The sequence below is a fragment of the Pelodiscus sinensis genome, chromosome 1, assembly GCF_052426305.1.
Source record: "Pelodiscus sinensis isolate ZL-2025 chromosome 1, ASM5242630v1, whole genome shotgun sequence".
In the NCBI taxonomy this organism is placed as follows: Eukaryota; Metazoa; Chordata; order Testudines; family Trionychidae; genus Pelodiscus; species Pelodiscus sinensis.
The window spans coordinates 353650117-353671161 of NC_143052.1; the positions used below are offsets into that span (position 1 = coordinate 353650117).

General features: G+C 59.6%; 1 protein-coding gene across 2 annotated transcripts; it reads right to left on the bottom strand.

Annotated features, from left to right (window-relative positions):
• Window positions 1–1122: 1122 nt before the first annotated feature.
• On the bottom strand, window positions 1123–19111 carry LOC102460570 (E3 SUMO-protein ligase ZBED1-like). Of its 2 annotated transcripts, none has more exons than XM_089775835.1 (5): window positions 19037–19111; window positions 15964–16035; window positions 13483–13584; window positions 13190–13291; window positions 1123–7688 (listed from the first exon to the last, which is right to left on the bottom strand). In XM_089775835.1, exons 2-5 carry the CDS (start codon window positions 16013–16015, stop codon window positions 6160–6162), a joined length of 1785 nt encoding a protein of 594 aa, XP_089631961.1. In that variant the 5' UTR covers window positions 16016–16035; window positions 19037–19111; the 3' UTR covers window positions 1123–6159. The 2 variants fall into 2 exon arrangements, with proteins under 2 accessions (XP_089631961.1, XP_089631960.1); XM_089775834.1 differs by lacking the exon at window positions 1123–7688 and adding an exon at window positions 8583–10761.
• Between the last annotated feature and the right edge of the window lie 1934 nt (window positions 19112–21045).

Below are 21045 nucleotides of genomic sequence, written 5' to 3' on the forward strand. Positions count from 1 at the left end.
GCTGCCCCTCAGCCGGATCGCAGGCAGAGATTCCTCATCCCCGGCTGGGCTGGGCCGGATGCAGGAGGGGGGAGGAATTCGGGACTCTGGGCCTGACTCTCTCAGACGCCCCAGGTGGCCTCAGGCCAGTAGCTCTGGTCCCTACTAGGGGCTGCCTTGATTTTGGGGGCCCAACTGTAGGAACCGAAGTTTGAAAATTGGGGCCTAAATGTTGGTCCCTGCAGCCCCACCCCGGAGCAGCAAACCTTTCCCCAGCCCACACAGCTAAGGCGGGAGGCATGGCTGCCTGGCGCACGGGGGCACAGCACCGCTCCGGTTTGGCCCCGCTGCCCCTGGGCAGATGGAAACGGGAGGGAGGGAGGCAGCTGGCCCAAGCAGTGGGGGCAGGGCTGTGACCCCCCGTGCTCCTTTCAAACAGCGTGTTCACACAGGAGAACACACGTGTATGTTCAGTGTCCGGTGAGGAAGAGGGAAAGGGCCCTGCCTTCGCTGGGTGAGGGGGCCACTCAGGAGGGTCTCAGCGGCGGCAGGGGGTTCCCACCACGGCGCGTGACACAAAGAACTAATTAAGACACAGACAATTTCATCCCGAGGATGCAGTTACAGTGTACGGAGGGTGGCACATGGACTTGGCACAGAGGAGTTTAATTAAACAACAAAAACAAAGAAAATAACCAGATTGTGTCTAAATGGACATTCCCTATCTACTCATACACTTGTGTTCTCCCAGCTCCTGGCTCCCTGTCAACAGCTCCTACCTGCCTGAGTTTAACCCGTTAGTCACCAAATGCTGGGATGCCCAGAAAAGGACAGCCCTCCTCCCATCCGTCACGCCCCCGCAGTACAGGGAGTGAGGGGCCCTGTCCGGAGAAACCGTGCAGCGCCACCCCCCTCATTCTACAGGCCTGCCAGCTCCACCCTGTTCACCGGCACGACGTGACCCTCAAACTACAGGAGCTGGGAGTTCCCTAGCAAGGGCAGCATCTGTACAGCGCCGAACAGAACGGGCCATGGAGCGCTGGCTGCCACGGCGATAGATACATAGCGTAGAAAACAGGTTTTGCCCCACCGCTCAGCCAGACTGGGAGTGCAGCGAGAACAAACCGCACGTGCAATGTGGGATCAGACGGACCAACTTTATTGAACATCCTAAGGGAGAGAAACGCACAGGGAGGAGGCAAAGCCCATAGTGCAGGGGTCCCCAAACTCGTCATGTCACGCCCACACCTTACCTTGTGCTGGCCGTCCCTCCACCCCGGGAGTCACAGTCGGGAACCAGGGGACGGGGTGTGACTCCTGGGGGTAAGAGGGAGCCCAGATGGAGCTGAGGCTAGGGAGCGGGTCCAGAAGCGGAGCTGGGGGCGGGGTCCCAGATGGGGGCAGGGCCAGAGCAAAACTGGGGGTGGAGCAGAGCTGGGTGGTACTCCCTTTCTGCCCTCAGTAGGGGTGGCCCAGGCCCTGCCCTATTCTTCCGGGCCCTCCTAGGGGTACACTCCACAGTCTGGGGACCTCTGCTGTAGTGCTTCCTGCCCCTGGGTGATCGCTGGGATTAAAACAGAGCATGGAAGTGTGAACACCAAGACACCTTTGAACTGGGTCACGAGACACCAAGTCGTGCTCGACAGTCACAAAACGATGGCTTTCAGCAGAATGTAACCACCACCAGGCGGATTTGAACTGGGGACCTCTGGAGAAGAGTATAGGAGCCTCTACCCTCTGAGCTAAAAGCCAGCTGGTTCCCAGCCTATGCTGTAGAGGTCTCTTGGTCTTAATTGTTGCTGTGGACTAGATACCACTGCATGGGACAGTGAACCACACTTGGGCTATGTCTACACTTGCAGTTTCTTGCGCAAGAATCTGCAGAGCATCCACACTGCCCGCCCGCTCCTGCGCAAGGAAATTTACAGTACAGGGTGGGTGGTAAGAGAGGGCGCCTTGCACAAGAGTTATGTTCTTTATCAGGTGTAAGTCCTCTTGCGCAGGTGCTCTTGCGCAAGAGGGCAGTGTGGGCGCTCAGCAGGGATTTCTTGCACAAGAAATCCCTATGGCTAAAATGGCCATCAGAACTTTTTTGGCACAAGAGAGCGTCCACACTGCCATGGGAGCTCTTGCGCAAAAGCACAGCGCGCACATGGCAGTGTGGATGTTTTCTTGCACAAGAACCCAAGATGTTCTTGGCCTTGGAAAGGGTTCAGAAAAGGGCAACTGAAATGATTAGGGGTTTGGAACGGGTCCCATATGAGGAGAGGCTAAAGAGACTGGGACTTTTCAGTTTAGAAAAGAGGAGACAGAGGGGGGATATGATAGAGGTCTCTAAAATCATGAGTGGTGTTGAGAGGGCCGATAAAGAAAAGTTATTTATTAGTTCCCATAATAGAAGAACTAGAGGACACCAAATGAAATTAATGGGTAGCAGGTTTAAAACTAATAAAAGAAAGTTCTTCTTCACTCAGCGTGTAGTCAACCTGTGGAACTCCTTGCCAGAGGAGGCTGTAAAGGCTAGGAATATGGTAGAGTTTAAAGAGAAGCTGGATAATTTCATGGAGGTTAGGTCCATAAAAGGCTATTAGCCAGGGGATAAAATGGTGTCCTTGGCCTCTGTTTGTCAGAGGCTGGAGAGAGATGGCAGGAGACAAATCGCTTGATCATTGTCTTCAGTCCACCCTCTCTGGGGCATCTGGTGCTGGCCACTGTCGGCAGACAGGCTACTGGGCTAGATGGACCTTTGGTCTGACCCAGTACGGCCGTTCTTATGTTCTTATGTTATGTTCTTATGTAAGAAGCCACGCGTGTAGACATAGCCCAGGTGTGTGGGTTTCATAAACTCCCCCCAGGTGACCTTCCCTGGCACACGGACACAGATCGTTCTTACAGGATGTATTAGGCACACAATTGTATGTACGCGCGAACAGCCGGAGATTAGACTTCATTTTGTAAAAATGCCTGTGAATGAAACAATTTGCATCTCCCTGGTCTTAATCCGCAGTCTCCCACAGCTACACCATCCCCAGGGAGATCTCCAGCCCAAAGGAACAACGCCCAAGCTAGTCTCTGAGCTAAGGCGGGAAGACAGTTGCTGGCACAGGAAATACGTACAGAAATCAAACAAGAGCGAGCGCCACCTGTGTGTCGGGTGCCACAGCCAGTCCAAAGGGCTTCAGACCTAGAAGAGCTGGAATTCTTTGCTAGTCACAAACAAACAAGGCAATTTCCCTCCCAAATGCCTGGTTTGGGGTGTCCACAACAGCTCAGTGACAGGCTGACGCCCTTGGCAGGCTGAAGTGAGGGAAGGCAATCCGAGTGTGTGGAGCGGGTGCAAGTGCGAGGCTTCACTGAACAGGCCTCCTCGGGGGTTCTCATGTGCAGAATCAACTAACAGCCGGGTCTTTCCCCTAGGATACAAGAGAGGGTTCCCCTGGCCCCAGTGCAGATTTGCCTTCTCCTATGTGGAAGTGGCAACTCCATGAGCCAAACTCTGCTGGGTTCTCTCGCTTCATATTGAGCATCTTTGCAATTCCTTCCCAATGTGCCCAATGAAGGTGCATTTCCCTCCACCTCAGCCCACCAGATTTCAATGGCAAGGGAGAGGGGCCGTAACTAGAGTTCTACAGTGCAGCCCACAACCAGCCTCGTCATGCCAACAGAGGGGAGACAGGCCCCAGCCTGCAACCCTTTGGACTCCCAACAAGCAGAACTGGGTAGCAGGTTTAAAACTAATAAAAGAAAGTTCTTCTTCACACAGCGTGTAGTCAACCTGTGGAACTCCTTGCCAGAGGAGGCTGTGAAGGCTAGGACTATAATAGAGTTTAAAGAGAAGCTGGATAAATTCATGGAGGTTAGGTCCATAACAGGCTATTAGCCAGGGGATAAATGGTGTCTTTGGCCTCTGTTTGTCAGAGGCTGGAGAGAGATGGCAGGAGACAAATCGCTTGATCATTGTCTTCGGTCCACCCTCTCTGGGGCACCTGGTGCTGGCCACTGTCGGCAGACAGGATACTGGGCTAGATGGACCTTTGGTCTGACCCAGTACGGCCGTTCTTCTGTTCTTAACTGGGCTCACTTGCTTCCAGGGACCCCGTGGGAGGCAGAGATAAGGGGAGCCCTGGCATAGGCTGGAGGCTGGCAATCTCACTTTGCTTGTGTTGGCTGGTTCCTAGAGGCTGCTGGCAAGTGACACGACATGTCGGGGAACCCCCGACCCTGCACCCTCATCCGCAGCCAGACGTGACTCTGCCAGCCCGTAGAAGAGCAGAGTTTATTGCTTCTCCAAAATACAGCCCAGCACAGGCTCACTGTTGATGCAGGAGCTAGGGGCCGACAGCCTTAGTCCTCTTGGGGGGAAGGGGTTTACAGACCCCTGAACGCCCGTCCTGGACTTAGTCTGCTTTCTTCATGCTTCCCCTAGACAAGAATGCTCCTTCTTCTAGGCACCGGTCACTCGCTCCCGCCAGGCAGCCACACCCCTTCCTTGGTTCAAGGGTGGTAGAGTCGAATTCCGTGCCCCCCTGCCAGCACCTGTGACCCCTGGGATGGACCTGACTCAGGCACGAGGAAGGCAGGATAAGAGATGTCCCGATGGTGGGGTGGGTTAAGGGCATCTGCCTGCTAGGAGTAGGGTGGTAGGGTCAATCCCACGCAGGGGACAGGGCAATTGCCTGGGAGGTGCAGGGTGATGGGTTCAAATCCCAGACCATTCCACCCCCCGCCAGCACCTTCCCCATGTTAGGTGTGAGCCATTGTCTACGTGCCACAGACACACAGAGTCTCTGCAGACCAGTAGGGGTCGCTCAGCACAACACAGCAACCGGTGAAGGAAAACCAGAGTGAATTCAGGGCCACAAGAGTGGCTAACACTCCCCCCCCCCACTATGTCACAGCATGACCACACATGTTTATGGTACAGGGCATGTCCTCAGCCCCCACGTCTGGGTGCAGCCTCCCGCAGTGCAGAGGGAGGGAGTACCACTCTCAGCCCCTTCAGATGGACTCTTCTCTCCAGTCTCCAGGCACGTTCAGTTGTGCACACTTAGGACACAGACAAGGGATCGAAACAGGCCCTGGCTAAGAGGACAGAGGAGGCCTTGAAGGTTGGCTCCCATATGGCGCTACGTTGGCTTTCCCTTAGACTCTGGAATGTACCACATTCCCCCTTCACTTGGGGCCAGCCCCTCGGCTGACAGACGCTGGCCCTGCACTCCTGGCTTCAGCCAAGCAACACCATTTACACCAAGGGAGGATGTGCCCCATGGGCCGTAGCGAACGCAGATCATTGTTCCGTCGGCATTGGAAAGACCTTGCACCTGCGGCCTTGGTGCCACGTTTACGGGTTTTTCTGCCCTTCACTGGAAGGCAGCGCTTGATTTGACAGTCACACAGTTCCGGGTGTGGGATTAGCCACACCCGTCCATGAAGTTGGTACAGGCATTTCCCCTTTATTCGGCTCTGGGGAGGCCACATCTGGAGTATTGCGTCCATAGAAAGGGTGTAGGATTGGAGAGGGTCCAGCGCATGGCCTATGAGGAGAGGCTGAGGGATTTGGGTTTGTTTAGTCTGCAGAAGAGAAGAGTGAGGGGGGATTTGATGGCAGCGTCCTACTTCCTGAAGGGGGGTTCCAAAGAGGCTGGAGAGAGGCTGTTCTCAGGGGTGACAGGTGGCAGAATGAGGAGCGATGGGCTCAAGTTGCAGGGGGGAGGTCTAGATTGGATATTAGGAAAAACTATTTCACTAGGCGGGTGGGGAAGCGCTGGGATGGGTTCCCTAGGGAGGGGGTGGATTCTCCATCCCTGGAGGTTAAGTCCTGGCTTGACAAAGCCCTGGCTGGGATGATTGAGTTGGGATTGGTCCTGCCTTGGTTAAGGGGCTGGACTTGATTAACTTGTGGGGTCTCTTCCAGCTCTATGTGTCTATGACTGGGAGCCTCCGAGTTCTTCTAGGTCTTAGAAAGCAGGTTTCCTCGTGGGTGAGACTTCCCTCTCTGCAAGGACATTTCCGGAAGCACTGGATGGGTGGGGGCTGCCGTGGTAGTCCCCAGTTTCAGGTCTGAGAAGTCACCATTTTAACAGAGGTTTCATCTGCCACTGGTGCAACGTGGATTCTTGTGCATTTCAGACACTCCGTCCTCCCCGCCTGCTCCCGGGTGAGGTGGCACAGGCCCCAGGCTCAGTACACGGGTGGGGTGCCCCCGGCGTGTGTCCGCTGGTGCCTGCCCAGGTGGTATTTGTGGCTGAAGCTGCGTCCGCATTCGGCACACTTATACGGCTTCTCCCCGGTGTGGATGCGCTGGTGGGCCACCAGGTAGGACTGGTTGCTGTAGACGCGGCCGCACTCGGCGCACGAGTAGGACTGGCGGTCGCGGTGGCTGCGCTGGTGCATGATGAGGTCGGTGCGGGAGCCGAAGGCCTTGCTACATTGGGTGCAGGTGAAGGACCGGCTCTCGCCGTGCATGCGCTGGTGAACCAGGAGGTCGGTGCGGGAGCCAAAGCTCTTGCCGCACTTGTTGCAGTACACGAGCCGCTCGACGTGCGAGCGCTGGTGCGTGATGAGGTCGGTGCGGGAACCGAAGGCCTTGCCGCACTGGGTGCAGGTGAAGGACTGGCTCTCGCCGTGCACGCGCTGGTGAACCAGGAGGTCGGTGCGGGAGCCGAAGCTCTTGCCACACTGGTTGCATGAGATCAGCCTCTCGGCGTGCGAGCGCTGGTGCATGATGAGGTCGGTCAGGGAGCTGAAGGCCTTGCCACACTGGGGGCAGGCGTGCAGCTTGGCAACGTGGCCGGCCTGGTGCTGGCTGAGGTCAGCCTGGCAGGCGAAGATCTTGCCGCAGTCCGCGCACAGGCACCACTGGGACTCGGGGTGGGTGCGCTCGTGCAGGATGAGGTCGGTCTGGGAGCTGAAGCGCCGCTGGCAGGTGGCGCAGGGGAACCAGCGCTCCTTGGGGTGGCACAGCTGGTGCGAGGCCAGCTCGGCATGGAAGCAGAAGCTCTTGCCGCACTTGGCGCACTTGTAGGGCCGCTCCTCGGCGTGGATGCGCTGGTGGCTCAGCAGGGCGGGGTGCGAGCGGAAGCTCTCCCCGCAGTCGACACAGGGGAAGGGCTTCTCGGCCTCGGGGGCCCGCCGGGGCGGGGCCGGCTCCGGCTCCGCCCCTTCCTCCATGGCGTGGGACTGCTGCTGGGCAGCCAGTGCGGGGCGGGAGCCGTAGGCGCCGTCGCCCGGGGCAGGGCGGGCGGGGCGCAGGCGGCCGTGGGTGCGCTGGTGCACGGTGAGCGCCGCCTTGTGGGTGAAGCTCTTGCCGCAGTCGGGGCAGACGAAGACGCGCTCCGCCGTGTGGCTGCGCTGGTGCTCCACCAGGGTGGCGTGCCGCCCGAAGCTCTTGCCGCAGTCGGTGCAGATGAAGGTGCGCTCCGCCGCATGGCTCCGCTCGTGCGCACCCAGGGACGCCGCGTCGCCGAACCGCCACCCGCAGTCGGCGCAGGCCAGCGCCAGTTCCCCTGGAGGGCTCCTTAGCTGGGGGGGGCTGGCATGGCGCTTCCCGAGGGCTCCAGGACACTCGGCGGGAGTCTCCTGCCCGCTCCCTGGCTGGCTCCCCGGAACCAGAGGACTCCTGTAGGGCTTCCCTGCCATCGCTGTCGGCCCAGACTTGGCGTGACCCTCTCCTGGTCCTTGTTCCTTAATGGCTTTCGCTGCCCAGGTACCTGTGCAGGACATGGGAAAGAGAAGCCAGGGACACAGTTAGAGGCTGCTAAGGCCGGCAACACCACCAGGCCGAGCCGTTTCCCTCTGGAGCGGCCCCTGAGTGTCCGTGTGAACAGCCGTCTCCTCACACGGCTCGCCCAGGGTGCCGTTTTCTGGCTTTCCCTGTTACCTGGTGCAGAGACCCTGGGCTCAGTTCTCCTGGCCACAGCCAGGGCATCTCTGCAAGAGGCTGCCCCTCGGAGTCGGCACAGGGGCTGAGGAAATTCCGGCCCAATTCTCATCACCCGGCACCAGAACAAAGCCCAGGAGAGCTAACGGAGCCACAAGAGGGAGAAACCAGAACCAGGCAGCGAGCCTCTTCCCACAGAGATGCTAGTATAGGGCTTACTCGGGGCGGCAGTTACGACCCTGAGCAGCAGCTGGGCAGCTCCGCCAAAAGCAGTGAGGGCACCCAGGCGGGCACAAGCCTCCAGAACCCTCCTAGTCCGAAGACCGTGAGACCAGCCTATACCGGGTCACAGCCAGGGTCCCCCTCGCTCAGCCTCTGGTCCTCTAACAAAGGCTAATGCAAGGTGCCCCAAAAGGAACGAGCACAAGGAATCCCCAAGCAAGCCGAGGCAGGCAGAGGTGCGAAGGGGGGAGGGAGGGCACTCAAGAGCAAAAGGGGTTGTGTCCAATGACCACCTTGGCCAAAAGCCATCGATGGACTTGTCCTCCATGAACTCACTGACTTCAGCAGAGCAACAAAGGAGTCAGTCAGGGTAGAATTAGGGCTGTCAAGCGATTAAAAAAAATTAATCGTGCAATTAATCGCACTGTAAAAAAATAAGAAGCATACGATCTATTTAAATATTTTTGCTTGTTGTCTATATCTAATATATTGATTTCAATTACAACAGACTACGAAGTGTATAGTGCTCACTTTATATTTATTTTTTATTACAAAACATTTCCACTGTAAAAAAAAAAAGTCAGTTCACCTCACGGAAGTATTATAGTGCGAATTCTATCATGAAAGCTGAACTTACAAATGTAGAATTATATAAACAAGAATAACTCCACTTAATAAAACAATGCAAAATGCTAGACCCCACAAGTCCACTCAGTCCTACTTATTTTTCAGCCAATCACTAAGAGAAACAAGAAGAACTCCAATTAACAATAAAACAATGTAAAACATTAGACCCCACAAGGCCACTCAGTCCTACTTATTTTTCAGCCAATCACTAAGACAAACAAGAAGAACTCCACTTAACAATAAAACCATGTAAAACGTTAGACCCCACAAGACCACTCAGTCCTACTTATTTTTCAGCCAATCACTAAGACAAACAAGCTTGTTTACATTTGTGGGAGATAATGCTGCACGCTTCTTGTTTACAATGTCACCTGATAGTGAAAACAGACGTTCGCATGGAACTGCTGTAGCCGGCGTAGCAAGATATTTACGTGCCAGAGGCGCTAAAGATTCGTATGCCCCTTCACGCTTCGACCACCATTCCAGAGGACACGCGTTCGTGCTGATGGCGGGTTCTGCCCGATAACGATCCAAAACAGTGCGGATTGAACCATGTTCATTTTCATCATCTGAATCAGATGCCAGCAGCAGCAGGTTTAATTTTTTGGGTGGTGGTTCGGTTTCTCTAGTTTCTGCATCGGGGGATTGCTCTTCTAAGACTTCTGACAAAATGTTCCACACCTCGTCCCGCTCAGATTTTGGAAGGCACTTCAGATTCTTAAACCTGGGGTCTAGTGCTGTGGCTATTTTTAGGAACCTCAGATTGGTACCTTCTTTGCGTTTGGTAAAATCGGTTGTGAAAGTGGTCTTAAATCTAACAACATATGCTGGGTCATCATCAGAGACTGCCATAACTTGGACTATATGGCAGAATGCGGGTAAAACCACGGAGCAAGAAACATACAGTTCCCCCCCAAGGAGTTCAGTCACAAACCTGCAGGGCTCAAGTAACGTTTCTAGCTTTTGCAGTTTTTCAAACTCCTCATCTGTTGGCATGGATAGACGGTGCTTCTGAAGAGCTAACGCGGATGTGACAGCGGCTTTATTGCAAAGCAGGCTCTGAATCATAGCCAATGTGGAATTCCATCTGGGTGACATATCTCGTACCAGAGGTTCTTGTTTCTGACCATTTGCCGCTTGCTGTACTCCTAGCTCTGCACCGTTAGCTGGGCTGTGCGTGAAATGGCCTACAAGTTTTCTGCATTTTACCAGCACGTTTTCAAAACCACCATCAGTCAGGGCTACGGTAATGGATCGCTGCAGACTGTGAGCAACACACGCCATGTGTTCAAACGACAAGCGACTGGTCGCTGCTACCGTATTACACGCACTGTCGGTACTAACTGTCGTCACCTTTTCTTGGATATTCCATTCTTCCGCAACATCCATGAAACGCTCTGCACATGCTTCGGCATAATGTCTCTCTTCAGTAGGAATTACCGTCACGGCAAACGACTGTAGTGTCCATGCAGTATCAATCAGGTGTGCCGTGACACCAAGATAGCTCTGATTGCTCGAGGATGACCAGTGATCACCAGTCAAAGCAACAGCCGGTGCATTTCTCAGAAGCTCCAACTTGGCAGTCTTCTCATTGTCATACAGGTCATTTATTCGTGATGCAATGGTTACTCGGGAGGGCAAGGTGTAGGACTGATCGGAAGATGCTATTTGAATAATCTCTCTTAGCCCTCTGTCATTGACAATGTTGAGTGGTCTGCAGTCCATAGCTATCCACCTGGCAATAGCATTGGTTAAGGTGTTGTATTTTGTTTGATCCAGGGGCTTGTCGCGATCCTGAAACTTAGTAACTGTGCTCTGTCGTGGAGGTGGGTTATCCGTAGCAGACAATCCAGAGGCAAAAGCATGCTTAGCACGTAGGTGGTACTTCAGACTCGCAGTGCTTCTATGGTATTGGAACTCAGCCTTGCAATAGCTACAGAGAACCGTCCGTTTAGACAGAGAACCATCCGGAAGTATTTTAAACGTAAACTTCCCATTCAAAAGACCTGAACTGTTGCTGCTTTGCGCCATTAACTTTGTCTGATGTGTTATCCCTATAGATCATGAAAACACAGCAGAACTGTGTCAATGTCTGGAATAATTCAATACATTCGTCCATAGAATCGATATATTTCTGTCCTATTTACGTGTCCTTTTTTAGCTCAGTTCCCAGCTGTGGGAGGCACAGGGACAGAGGGAGGTAGACTCTGCCATGGGCAAAGCAGAGTTCAGGGGGGGCTCAGCCCTCAACTGCAGGTGGCACAGGGGTGGGAGCCAGCCCCTAATCTCAGGGGAGGTGTCAGCCCCTAGGCTGGAGGGGTAGACCCCTACCATGGGCAACGCAGAGTTCAGGAGGGGGGACTCAGCCCCTGAATCAGATGTGGGGGAGGGTCAGTCCCAGCCCCAGGAGGCAAAAAGAGAGTGGCTTGGGTAAGCCCTGTGGGGGGGCGGGGGTGAGCACAAGCCCACCCCTCCCCCGCCCACCCCGGCTGTTTTATTTTTAAAAATATGGTCACCTGGGAGGGGAGAGGGATGGTTGTCCTTTACTTCTTGTTTACTTCTCCCTTGGAGTTGGGATATCTGCAAGATTCTTTTAGGGTTGTCAATTGACCTGTGTTAACGCTTGCGATTAATGCAGGACAGGATTAACGTGTTAATCCTTTTAATGCGTTAATCGCAGGCACTAATGCTGTGCTGCTCCTTTGAAGTGCCGCTTCCACGTTTCAGAGGGGCAGCGCATCAGGAGCCTGGGATCAGCTGAAGCCCCCAGCTCTGCTGTTGCAAAATGCCTGTGAAGCACCGGAGTGGCATTTCAAAGGGGCTTTGCAACGTGGAGCCAGGGATCAGCTGGAGTCCCCAGCTCTGCTGTTGCAAAGTGCCTGTGAAGCGCCGGAGTGGCATTTCAAAGGGGCTTTGCAACGTGGAGCCAGGGATCAGCTGGAGTCCGCAGCTCTGCTGTTGCAAAGTGCCTGTGAAGCACCGGAGTGGCATTTCAAAGGGGCTTTGCAACGTGGAGCTGGGGATCAGCTGGAGTCCCCAGCTCTGCTGTTGCAAAGTGCCTGTGAAGCGCCGGAGTGGCATTTCAAAGGGGCAGCGCATCAGGAGCCTGGGATCAGCTGGAGTCCCCAGCTCTGCTGTTGCAAAGTGCCTGTGAAGCACCGGAGTGGCATTTCAAAGGGGCTTTGCAACGTGGAGCCAGGGATCAGCTGGAGTCCCCAGCTCTGCTGTTGCAAAGTGCCTGTGAAGCGCCGGAGTGGCATTTCAAAGGGGCTTTGCAACGTGGAGCCAGGGATCAGCTGGAGTCCGCAGCTCTGCTGTTGCAAAGTGCCTGTGAAGCACCGGAGTGGCATTTCAAAGGGGCTTTGCAACGTGGAGCTGGGGATCAGCTGGAGTCCCCAGCTCTGCTGTTGCAAAGTGCCTGTGAAGCGCCGGAGTGGCATTTCAAAGGGGCAGCGCATCAGGAGCCTGGGATCAGCTGGAGTCCCCAGCTCTGCTGTTGCAAAGTGCCTGTGAAGCACCGGAGTGGCATTTCAAAGGGGCTTTGCAACGTGGAGCCGGGGATCAGCTGGAGTCCCCAGCTGATCCCAGGTTCCTAAAGCGCTGCCTCTTGGAAACGCTGCCACAGCGTTTCAAAGGGGCAGCGCTGCATGGAGCCTAGGGTCAGCTGGGGATTCCAGCTGATCCGGGGCTCCATGCAGCGCTGCCCCGTTGAAATACCGCGGCGGCGTTTCACAGGAGAGGCGCACGCGATGAATTGCAATGAAATTTTGTAATCGCTTGACAACCCTGGTTTTTTCCCTTTCTCGTGGCTTCTTTTTTTCCATGTGCCCTCTGGTGGTGGTTTGCATTACTGCGCCTTACCAGAGAGTCTGCAGAGAAGCTCGGGCTGGTTTGCCGCCCTCTGCGATTAACGTGCATTAATTTTTTTACTGCGTTAATTCTGCCCTGCGCTCATCGCAGGCGTTAACGACCACTAATTGACAGCCCGAGGCAGACTCTGAGCCAGGCTACTGAAGGGAGGATCCCCCACTGGAGAGGACGTTCACAACAGACACCTGTCGCCACGAGGCGATGGATGTGGGTTAAATAAAAAGGGAGACGGGGTATTCCCGATGGACGAGAATCTCCCTGCCCCACTCACCTCCCATGTAACATCAGAGCTTAAGGGATGACTAGGGTTTGTGTGGGCCCCAACATGAGCTTGTATCCTGAGCTGTTCAGGACAGAACAGGCCCTCTAGGCAAACAGCCATAAGGCGCTTCCTTGCGGAGCTGGGAAGAGGGGGACACTGTCTGCAACACAGGGGCTGCAGTCCATGACCCAGGAGGTCTCTTTGGGCCCTACATTCCTGCCACCTAGGCAGAGCTCTGCAGCAGCTGCGTTCCACCCCAGAAGCAGTTGCATCCAGGCAACGCAATCCATGTGGCCAGAGCCTCTGACGCACGATGGGTGTGGCCCAGAAATGGGACACTGTTTCCTCACCTGTGGAGTGTCCGTGGGTCGCTGGTCTCTCTGCAGAGTCCAGGGCATCTACCTGGTCACATGCTTCGGTCTTGACTAAGCCACGTGGGACGCCAGGATACCCTGCAGGCAGAGGAGAAATAATTGTCACTAAGAAAATCCCTCCTGTGGGCCAGGATAACGGATCCTGCCTCTGCCCACCAGCAGTAAGCACTTGCGTGTGATTGGAAATCACTAGAGCAACGCGTAAAGCGAGGGAGGTTTGCCAGCGAGCTGCCGGGGCCTTGATGAGGGATGCGGTTTCACTTACTCACCCTGGGGCCTCACCGCCACCACGAAGTCCGGGGAATCCGTGCACTGGGGCTCATCCTCCCGTTCCACCTTGATTGAGATGTCCACTCGGGGAGCAGGGGGCCCTGAGGAAGGGAGAGCAGAAGTTATGGCCCTCGGTCCATCTTTTCTCTGACCTCTCCAAGCTGCCACTTCCATACTGTCAGAGCACAGAGTAACTATGGCAACAGGTCACTGAGGCCTTCTGATACTCTTGGACCACTGACAACGATCTCTGAGAGCCCATAGAGCAGGGGTGGCCAACCCGCGGCTCATGAGCAGCAAGTGGCTCATTCCCCTTCGAAAGTGCAGCTCGCAAAGCCTCCCCCATGTCTCGTGAAACCGCCCCTGTGCCCCTGAAAATGGGCTCTGCCTCCCGGCTCCCAGTGCTCTCCGGGACAGGGGAGCCATCCGGATGGCGGGAGCCTGATGTGGCCAAAAAGCCTTTAAAGGGGGAGTTCCCCTTCTTCTTTTTTTTTTTTTTTTTGGCTCAATAACTCCAGGGGGCTTCCTTTTTTGCTCAACAACTTTGCCTTGACTTTTCACGCTGTATCCACTGCTATTTTGGCTCTTTGTCCAGAATGGGTTGGCCACTCCTGCCGTAGGGGATGGGGGAGGTCCCAGAAGATTAGAGAACAGCCAACAGTACCTAGCTTGAAAACGGGGGATCAGAGGACCTGGGGAATGCAGGTTGAACTTCTCTAGTCCGACACCCTCAGAACTGGATGGTGGGAAAATCAGAGAATTTTCCAGACCACAGGAGATCAATATTGTCTAGCAGGATCACCAACACTTATGCTGTTTACTGGGCTCTGAGAAGACACTTGGGCTACGTCTAGACCGGCATGATTTTCCGCAAATGCTTTTGACGGAAAAGTTTTCCGTTAAAAGCATTTGTGGAAAAGAGCATCTAGATTGGCACTTTTTGCAGAAAAGCATCAGTGCCAATCTAGACGCGGTTTTGTGCAAAAGGGCCAGTGTAGACAGCACAGTAGTGTTTTTCACAAAAAAAAGCCCCGATCACGAAAATGGCGATCGGGGCTTTTTTGCGGAAAACCACGTCTAGATTGGCCACGGACGCTTTTCCGTAAAAAGTGCTTTTGCGGAAAAGCGTCCTGCCAATCTAGACGTGCTTTTCCGAAAATGCTTTTAACGGAAAAGTTTTCCGTTAAAAGCATTTTCGGAAAATCATGCCAGTGTAGACGTAGCCCCTGTGTAGGGAGGCCTGGCCGCAGGGCCCCACGTGTGGGAGGGCAGGCAGCACAGCAGGGAAATCTGGCCCCAAGAGCTGGGCAGTAGCAGGGGGCTGGCTGTGGCCGTGCATCTCTGGCTCCAGTGGCAGCCAGGAAGCCCCAGCCCCGACTGCATTGCTCCGGCAGCAGCTAGGGAGCTCCTGCAAATGACAGGCAGCTCCGGCCCTGGCAGTGAGCAGGCAGCCCCGGGGAGGGCTGGAGCCCTAGCTGGGGGCACAGCGGGGGAGCAGCGGTTTAGCAGAAGCCAGGAGGGAAGGAACCGCCCGTGGTCCGGCAAATCCCCTCTTTCAGGACTGGTCAGTTGCCGGACCAGGGAGGTCCAACCTGCAGTACGATTCCAGGTAGTACGCGGGATACGGGATCTATTCGGCACTGTGAGGGCCGTTCTAGGGGGGTGGGGATCAACTCTTCTCCATGTCCACAGGAAGCAGGACAAGAAGCAACGGGCTGAGCCTGCAGCCGGGCAGATTTCGGTTCGATATGAGGAAACGTGGTTTTGACTCTCGGTGCGATTTACATTGGAACAGGGGGTGTGGCGCCTCTGCCACTGGAAACCCTGAAACTTAAGTTGGACAAACATCCATCAGGGAAGGTCCCGGGGTAACTCGGTGCTGCCTCTGTGCAGGGGCCGGGACCTGATGACCTCTTGGAGTCCCAGCCCGACATTTCGACAACCCTCTGATTACATATAGTCTTTAAACTGCACCATGGCCCTATGAGCTAGGGATCACTGGAATGGAGAAACCGAGGCCCGGGAGACACGGCCGACACTCGTCGCACTGCGATGCTGTTTTAGCGATTTTGGTGCCAGGAGAAGAGCAAGACGAGGTGGTCCAATAAAAGATATTAGCTCACTTCCCTTGGCGCGTTACACTGCGAGGCAGGCCGAAGAACAGAAGCCAGGAGTCCTGGCTGCTTTTCCAGTCACTAGAGCAGAAGAATTGTCTCTGGGTGGGAGCAGGTTATTCATGAGCTGGTGGCTCATGTGAGCAGGAACGTCCGTTGGAGAAAGCACAGGGACGAATCTACGGAGAAACTGGACAGGCCCCTTTGGCCCACGGCATCCAGGGATGGGCGAGGGCACCGAGGAGCCGGGGCAGAGTCCAGAGCGAGAAGGCAACCTAATAACGGCGTCCCGCAACCCCGAGAGTCAGCACGACCGGACCGCCCCCGCCACCTCCTCCTTCTGCCGTCTGGCTTCCCATTGCTCACCTGGGCGGGCGCTGGCTGCAGCATCTCCCCCTCCCGCGGCCGGAGAATCCATGAGCCCCTCTCCACCTCTGCCCGGGGGAAAGAGGCAGGGATTAGAAGCGGTGCAACGCCTCGGCGCAGCGGAGGGATCAGGCTGACGCCTGCAGAAGCTACCCCCTGAGACGCTGTCATGGGCTGAGACCTGCCAGTTCCTTCCGCACCCCCTGCTGACCAGCCGCTCCCCGGCCAGCAGCCCAGCAGCCGGCGGCTGAGACTCCACAGGGGTTGGCAATAATTTTCACAAGGGGGGCCACTTAATTGTGGGATGTGGCCACAGGCCGACTCCACCCCGGAAGGGAAGGGGTCTTCGGAGGAAGGGGAGGGGCTGGCGATTAGCCTCCCCTGGGAGGCGTTGAATTAAAAACGCAGCAGAAGGCTCCTGGCTCTACCGCGTCACCTGGCAGCCGCCCGGGGCGCTGCAGCTCCGGCCTCAGCCTGGTCAGCGCCGCGCCCAGGAGCTGGGAGCCATTTCAATAGGATCCTGCTGCCTGAGCCCCCGCCTGGAACTTCGGTGGCGCGGGCAGCGGGATGTAAATAGAAAGCGGCCGGATGCCGTCCGTGGGTCGGATCAAAGGGTCAGGCAGGCCGGATCCGGCCCCTGGGCCACATCTTCCCAGCCCTGCCAGGTGGAGGAGGGAATAACGTTTATTGGACCCACGTCTGTAGGGGGGAGAGAGCGGCTTGCAGCCACCCAGAGTTCTGCTGCAGGACGGCCAGCATGCCCGCCTCGTGCCCGGCGCGCCGCACTGAGCAGTCAGCACATGCTGTCAGTAAGGGGCCCGGTAGTAACCCCGTGGTCCTAGGGCCCCCGGGGGGTTACACACTGTTGCAATCCGCCACCCATGCAGGGGCTCTGCCCAGGTTGCCGGTGTTACTGGCCGGCAGAGCCACACTTCTCCCGCCCGGTCTCTAATATTCTGGGACCCACCCAGCAAGGACGACACGGAAAGAGCCGCTCTGACTGGGGGCGGGTCTCTGCTGGGGGGGTTCCACCCACCGAGCTACATACGGCAGGACGGGGACACGGGTGCGGGTGCCCGGCGCGGCCGAGACAAGAGGGGACGTGGGGGTGGGGACAAAGGGCTGTGGGACACAGCATGGATGGGGGGGCACAGGATGCCCTCAGGCTGCTGGGACGACCTGCGTGGGGGGCAGCTGGCAGCCAGACACCGTGTCCCTTGTATAGGATGAAAACCATCTCAAGCCAGGCGGTGCAGCAGCAACCGCAGCCCCGGCCTCCAGAGGACGGACCGGGCGCTGCACTGCCTAGGGAGACGGGCTGCAGCGCGGGGAGTGGGGGACAGACCCAGCAGGGCGGGGAGGACCCCTGTACGGCCATGCTGAGGGGACAGACCCCAGCACCGAGGTGCAGCGGGGGGGGGGAATGGACCCCAGCACCGAGGTGCAGCGGGGGGGGGACAGACCCCAGCACAGACGTGCAGCGGGGGGGGGGACAGACCCCAGCACAGGCGTGCAGCGGGGGGGGGGGGGACAGACCCCAGCACAGGCGTGCAGCGGGGGGGGGGGGACAGACCCCAGCACAGGCGTGCAGCGGGGGGGGGGGGACAGACCCCAGCACAGGCGTGCAGCGGGGGGGGGGACAGACCCCAGCACAGGCGTGCAGCGGGGGGGGGGGGACAGACCCCAGCACAGGCGTGCAGCGGGGGGGGGGACAGACCCCAGCACAGGCGTGCAGCGGGGGGGGGGGGGACAGACCCCAGCACAGGCGTGCAGCGGGGGGGGGGGACAGACCCCAGCACAGGCGTGCAGCGGGGGGGGGGGGGGGACAGACCCCAGCACAGGCGTGCAGCGGGGGGGGGGGGGACAGACCCCAGCACAGGCGTGCAGCGGGGGGGGGGGGGGGGGCCAGACCCCAGCACAGGCGTGCAGCGGGGGGGGGGACAGACCCCAGCACAGGCGTGCAGCGGGGGGGGGGGCAGACCCCAGCACAGGCGTGCAGCGGGGGGGGTGGGGAGACAGACCCCAGCACAGGCGTGCAGCGGGGGGGGGGGCCAGACCCCAGCACAGGCGTGCAGCGGGGGGGGGGACAGACCCCAGCACAGGCGTGCAGCGGGGGGGGGCAGACCCCAGCACAGGCGTGCAGCGGGGGGGGGGGGCCAGACCCCAGCACAGGCGTGCAGCGGGGGGGGGGGCCAGACCCCAGCACAGGCGTGCAGCGGGGGGGGGGGCCAGACCCCAGCACAGGCGTGCAGCGGGGGGGGGGGGGCCAGACCCCAGCACAGGCGTGCAGCGGGGGGGGGGGGACAGACCCCAGCACAGGCGTGCAGCGGGGGGGGGGGGACAGAACCCAGCACAGGCGTGCAGCGGGGGGCGGGACAGACCCCAGCACAGGCGTGCAGCGGGGGGGGGGACAGACCCCAGCACAGGCGTGCAGCGGGGGGGGGGGCAGACCCCAGCACAGGCGTGCAGCGGGGGGGGGGGCAGACCCCAGCACAGGCGTGCAGCGGGGGGGGGGGGCAGACCCCAGCACAGGCGTGCAGCGGGGGGGGGGGGAGACAGACCCCAGCACAGGCGTGCAGCGGGGGGGGGGGCAGACCCCAGCACAGGCGTGCAGCGGGGGGGGGGGGGGGGAGACAGACCCCAGCACAGGCGTGCAGCGGGGGGGGGGGGCAGACCCCAGCACAGGCGTGCAGCGGGGGGGGGGGGACAGACCCCAGCACAGGCGTGCAGCGGGGGGGGGGGGAGACAGACCCCAGCACAGGCGTGCAGCGGGGGGGGGGACAGACCCCAGCACAGGCGTGCAGCGGGGGGAGGGGCAGACCCCAGCACAGGCGTGCAGCGGGGGGGGGGACAGACCCCAGCACAGAGGTGCAGCAGCGGGGGGGGCCCAGCACGGCGGGGGGGGGCTGTAGCCATGAGCGCTCCATGCAGGCCCCGGGCCCGGCAGGACCCAGCTGGCCCCGCCCCGCCCCGGGTCTCTCTGGCCGGGCCCCGCCCCGCTCCCGGGGGCCGCAGCCGGGCGGCGCTTGGGGGGGGCAGCCGGGAACCCCCCCCCCCCCTCGGCGGCGCGGTACCTGCGGGCGGCGGCGGGCGAGGGGGACGCGGGGCCGGGCGGGCTCAGGCAGCAGCGACCGGATTGGAGCGAGCGGCCGCGCAGCACCGCCCCCGGCCCGGGCCTGGCTCCCTGCACCCGCGGGGCTCCGCCTGCGCAGGGCGGGGGGGCTAGTGGTTAGCGCTGGGGGAGGGGAAGGGAGCTGGGACTCCAGCGGTGCAGGGCAGGGGGGCTAGTGGTTAGCGCTGGGGGTGGGGAGGGGAGCTGGGACTCCAGCGGTGCAGGGCAGGGGGGCTAGTGGTTAGCGCTGGGGGAGGGGAAGGGAGCTGGGACTCCAGCGGTGCAGGGCAGGGGGGGCTAGTGGTTAGCGCTGGGGGAGGGGAAGGGAGCTGGGACTCCAGCGGTGCAGGGCAGGGGGGGCTAGTGGTTAGCGCTGGGGGAGGGGAGGGGAGCTGGGACTCCAGCGGTGCAGGGCAGGGGGGGCTAGTGGTTAGCGCTGGGGGAGGGGAAGGGAGCTGGGACTCCAGCGGTGCAGGGCAGGGGGGGCTAGTGGTTAGCGCTGGGGGAGGGGAGGGGAGCTGGGACTCCAGCGGTGCAGGGCAGGGGGGCTAGTGGTTAGCGCTGGGGGAGGGGAAGGGAGCTGGGACTCCAGCGGTGCAGGGCAGGGGGGCTAGTGGTTAGCGCTGAGGGAGGGGAAGGGAGCTGGGACTCCAGCGGTGCAGGGCAGGGGGGGCTAGTGGTTAGCGCTGGGGGAGGGGAGGGGAGCTGGGACTCCAGCGGTGCAGGGCAGGGGGGGCTAGTGGTTAGCGCTGGGGGAGGGGAGGGGAGCTGGGACTCCAGCGGTGCAGGGCAGGGGGGGCTAGTGGTTAGCGCTGGGGGAGGGGAAGGGAGCTGGGACTCCAGCGGTGCAGGGCAGGGGGGGCTAGTGGTTAGCGCTGGGGGAGGGGAGGGGAGCTGGGACTCCAGCGGTGCAGGGCAGGGGGGGCTAGTGGTTAGCGCTGGGGGAGGGGAAGGGAGCTGGGACTCCAGCGGCGCAGGGCAGGGGGGGCTAGTGGTTAGCGCTGGGGGAGGGGAGGGGAGCTGGGACTCCAGCGGTGCAGGGCAGGGGGGGCTAGTGGTTAGCGCTGGGGGAGGGGAAGGAGTTAGGACTCCAGCGGTGCAGGGCAGGGGGGGCTAGTGGTTAGCGCTGGGGGAGGGGAGGGGAGCTGGGACTCCAGCGGTGCAGGGCAGGGGGGCTAGTGGTTAGCGCTGGGGGAGGGGAGGGGAGCTGGGACTCCAGTGGTGCAGGGCAGGGGGGCTAGTGGTTAGCGCTGGGGGAGGGGAAGGGAGCTGGGACTCCAGCGGTGCAGGGCGGGGGGGGCTAGTGGTTAGCGCTGGGGGAGGGGAGGGGAGCTGGGACTCCAGCGGTGCAGGGCAGGGGGGCTAGTGGTTAGCGCTGGGGGAGGGGAAGGGAGCTGGGACTCCAGCGGTGCAGGGCAGGGGGGGCTAGTGGTTAGCGCTGGGGGAGGGGAGGGGAGCTGGGGCTCCAGCGGTGCAGGGCGGGGGGGGCTAGTGGTTAGCGCTGGGGGAGGGGAAGGGAGCTGGGGCTCCAGCGGTGCAGGGCGGGGGGGGCTAGTGGTTAGCGCTGGGGGAGGGGAGGGGAGCTGGGGCTCCAGCGGTGCAGGGCAGGGGGGGCTAGTGATTAGCGCTGGGGGAGGGGAGGGGAGCTGTGACTCCAGCGGTGAAGGGCAGGGGGGGCTAGTGGTTAGCGCTGGGGGAGGGGAAGGGAGCTGGGACTCCAGCGGTGCAGGGCAGGGGGGCTAGTGGTTAGCGCTGGGGGAGGGGAGGGGAGCTGGGACTCCAGCGGTGCAGGGCAGGGGGGCTAGTGGTTAGCGCTGGGGGAGGGGAGGGGAGCTGGGATTCCAGCGGTGCAGGGCGGGGGGGCTAGTGGTTAGCGCTGGGGGTGGGGAAGGGAGCTGGGACTCCAGTGGTGCAGGGCAGGGGGGCTAGTGGTTAGCGCTGGGGGAGGGGAGGGGAGCTGGGACTCCAGC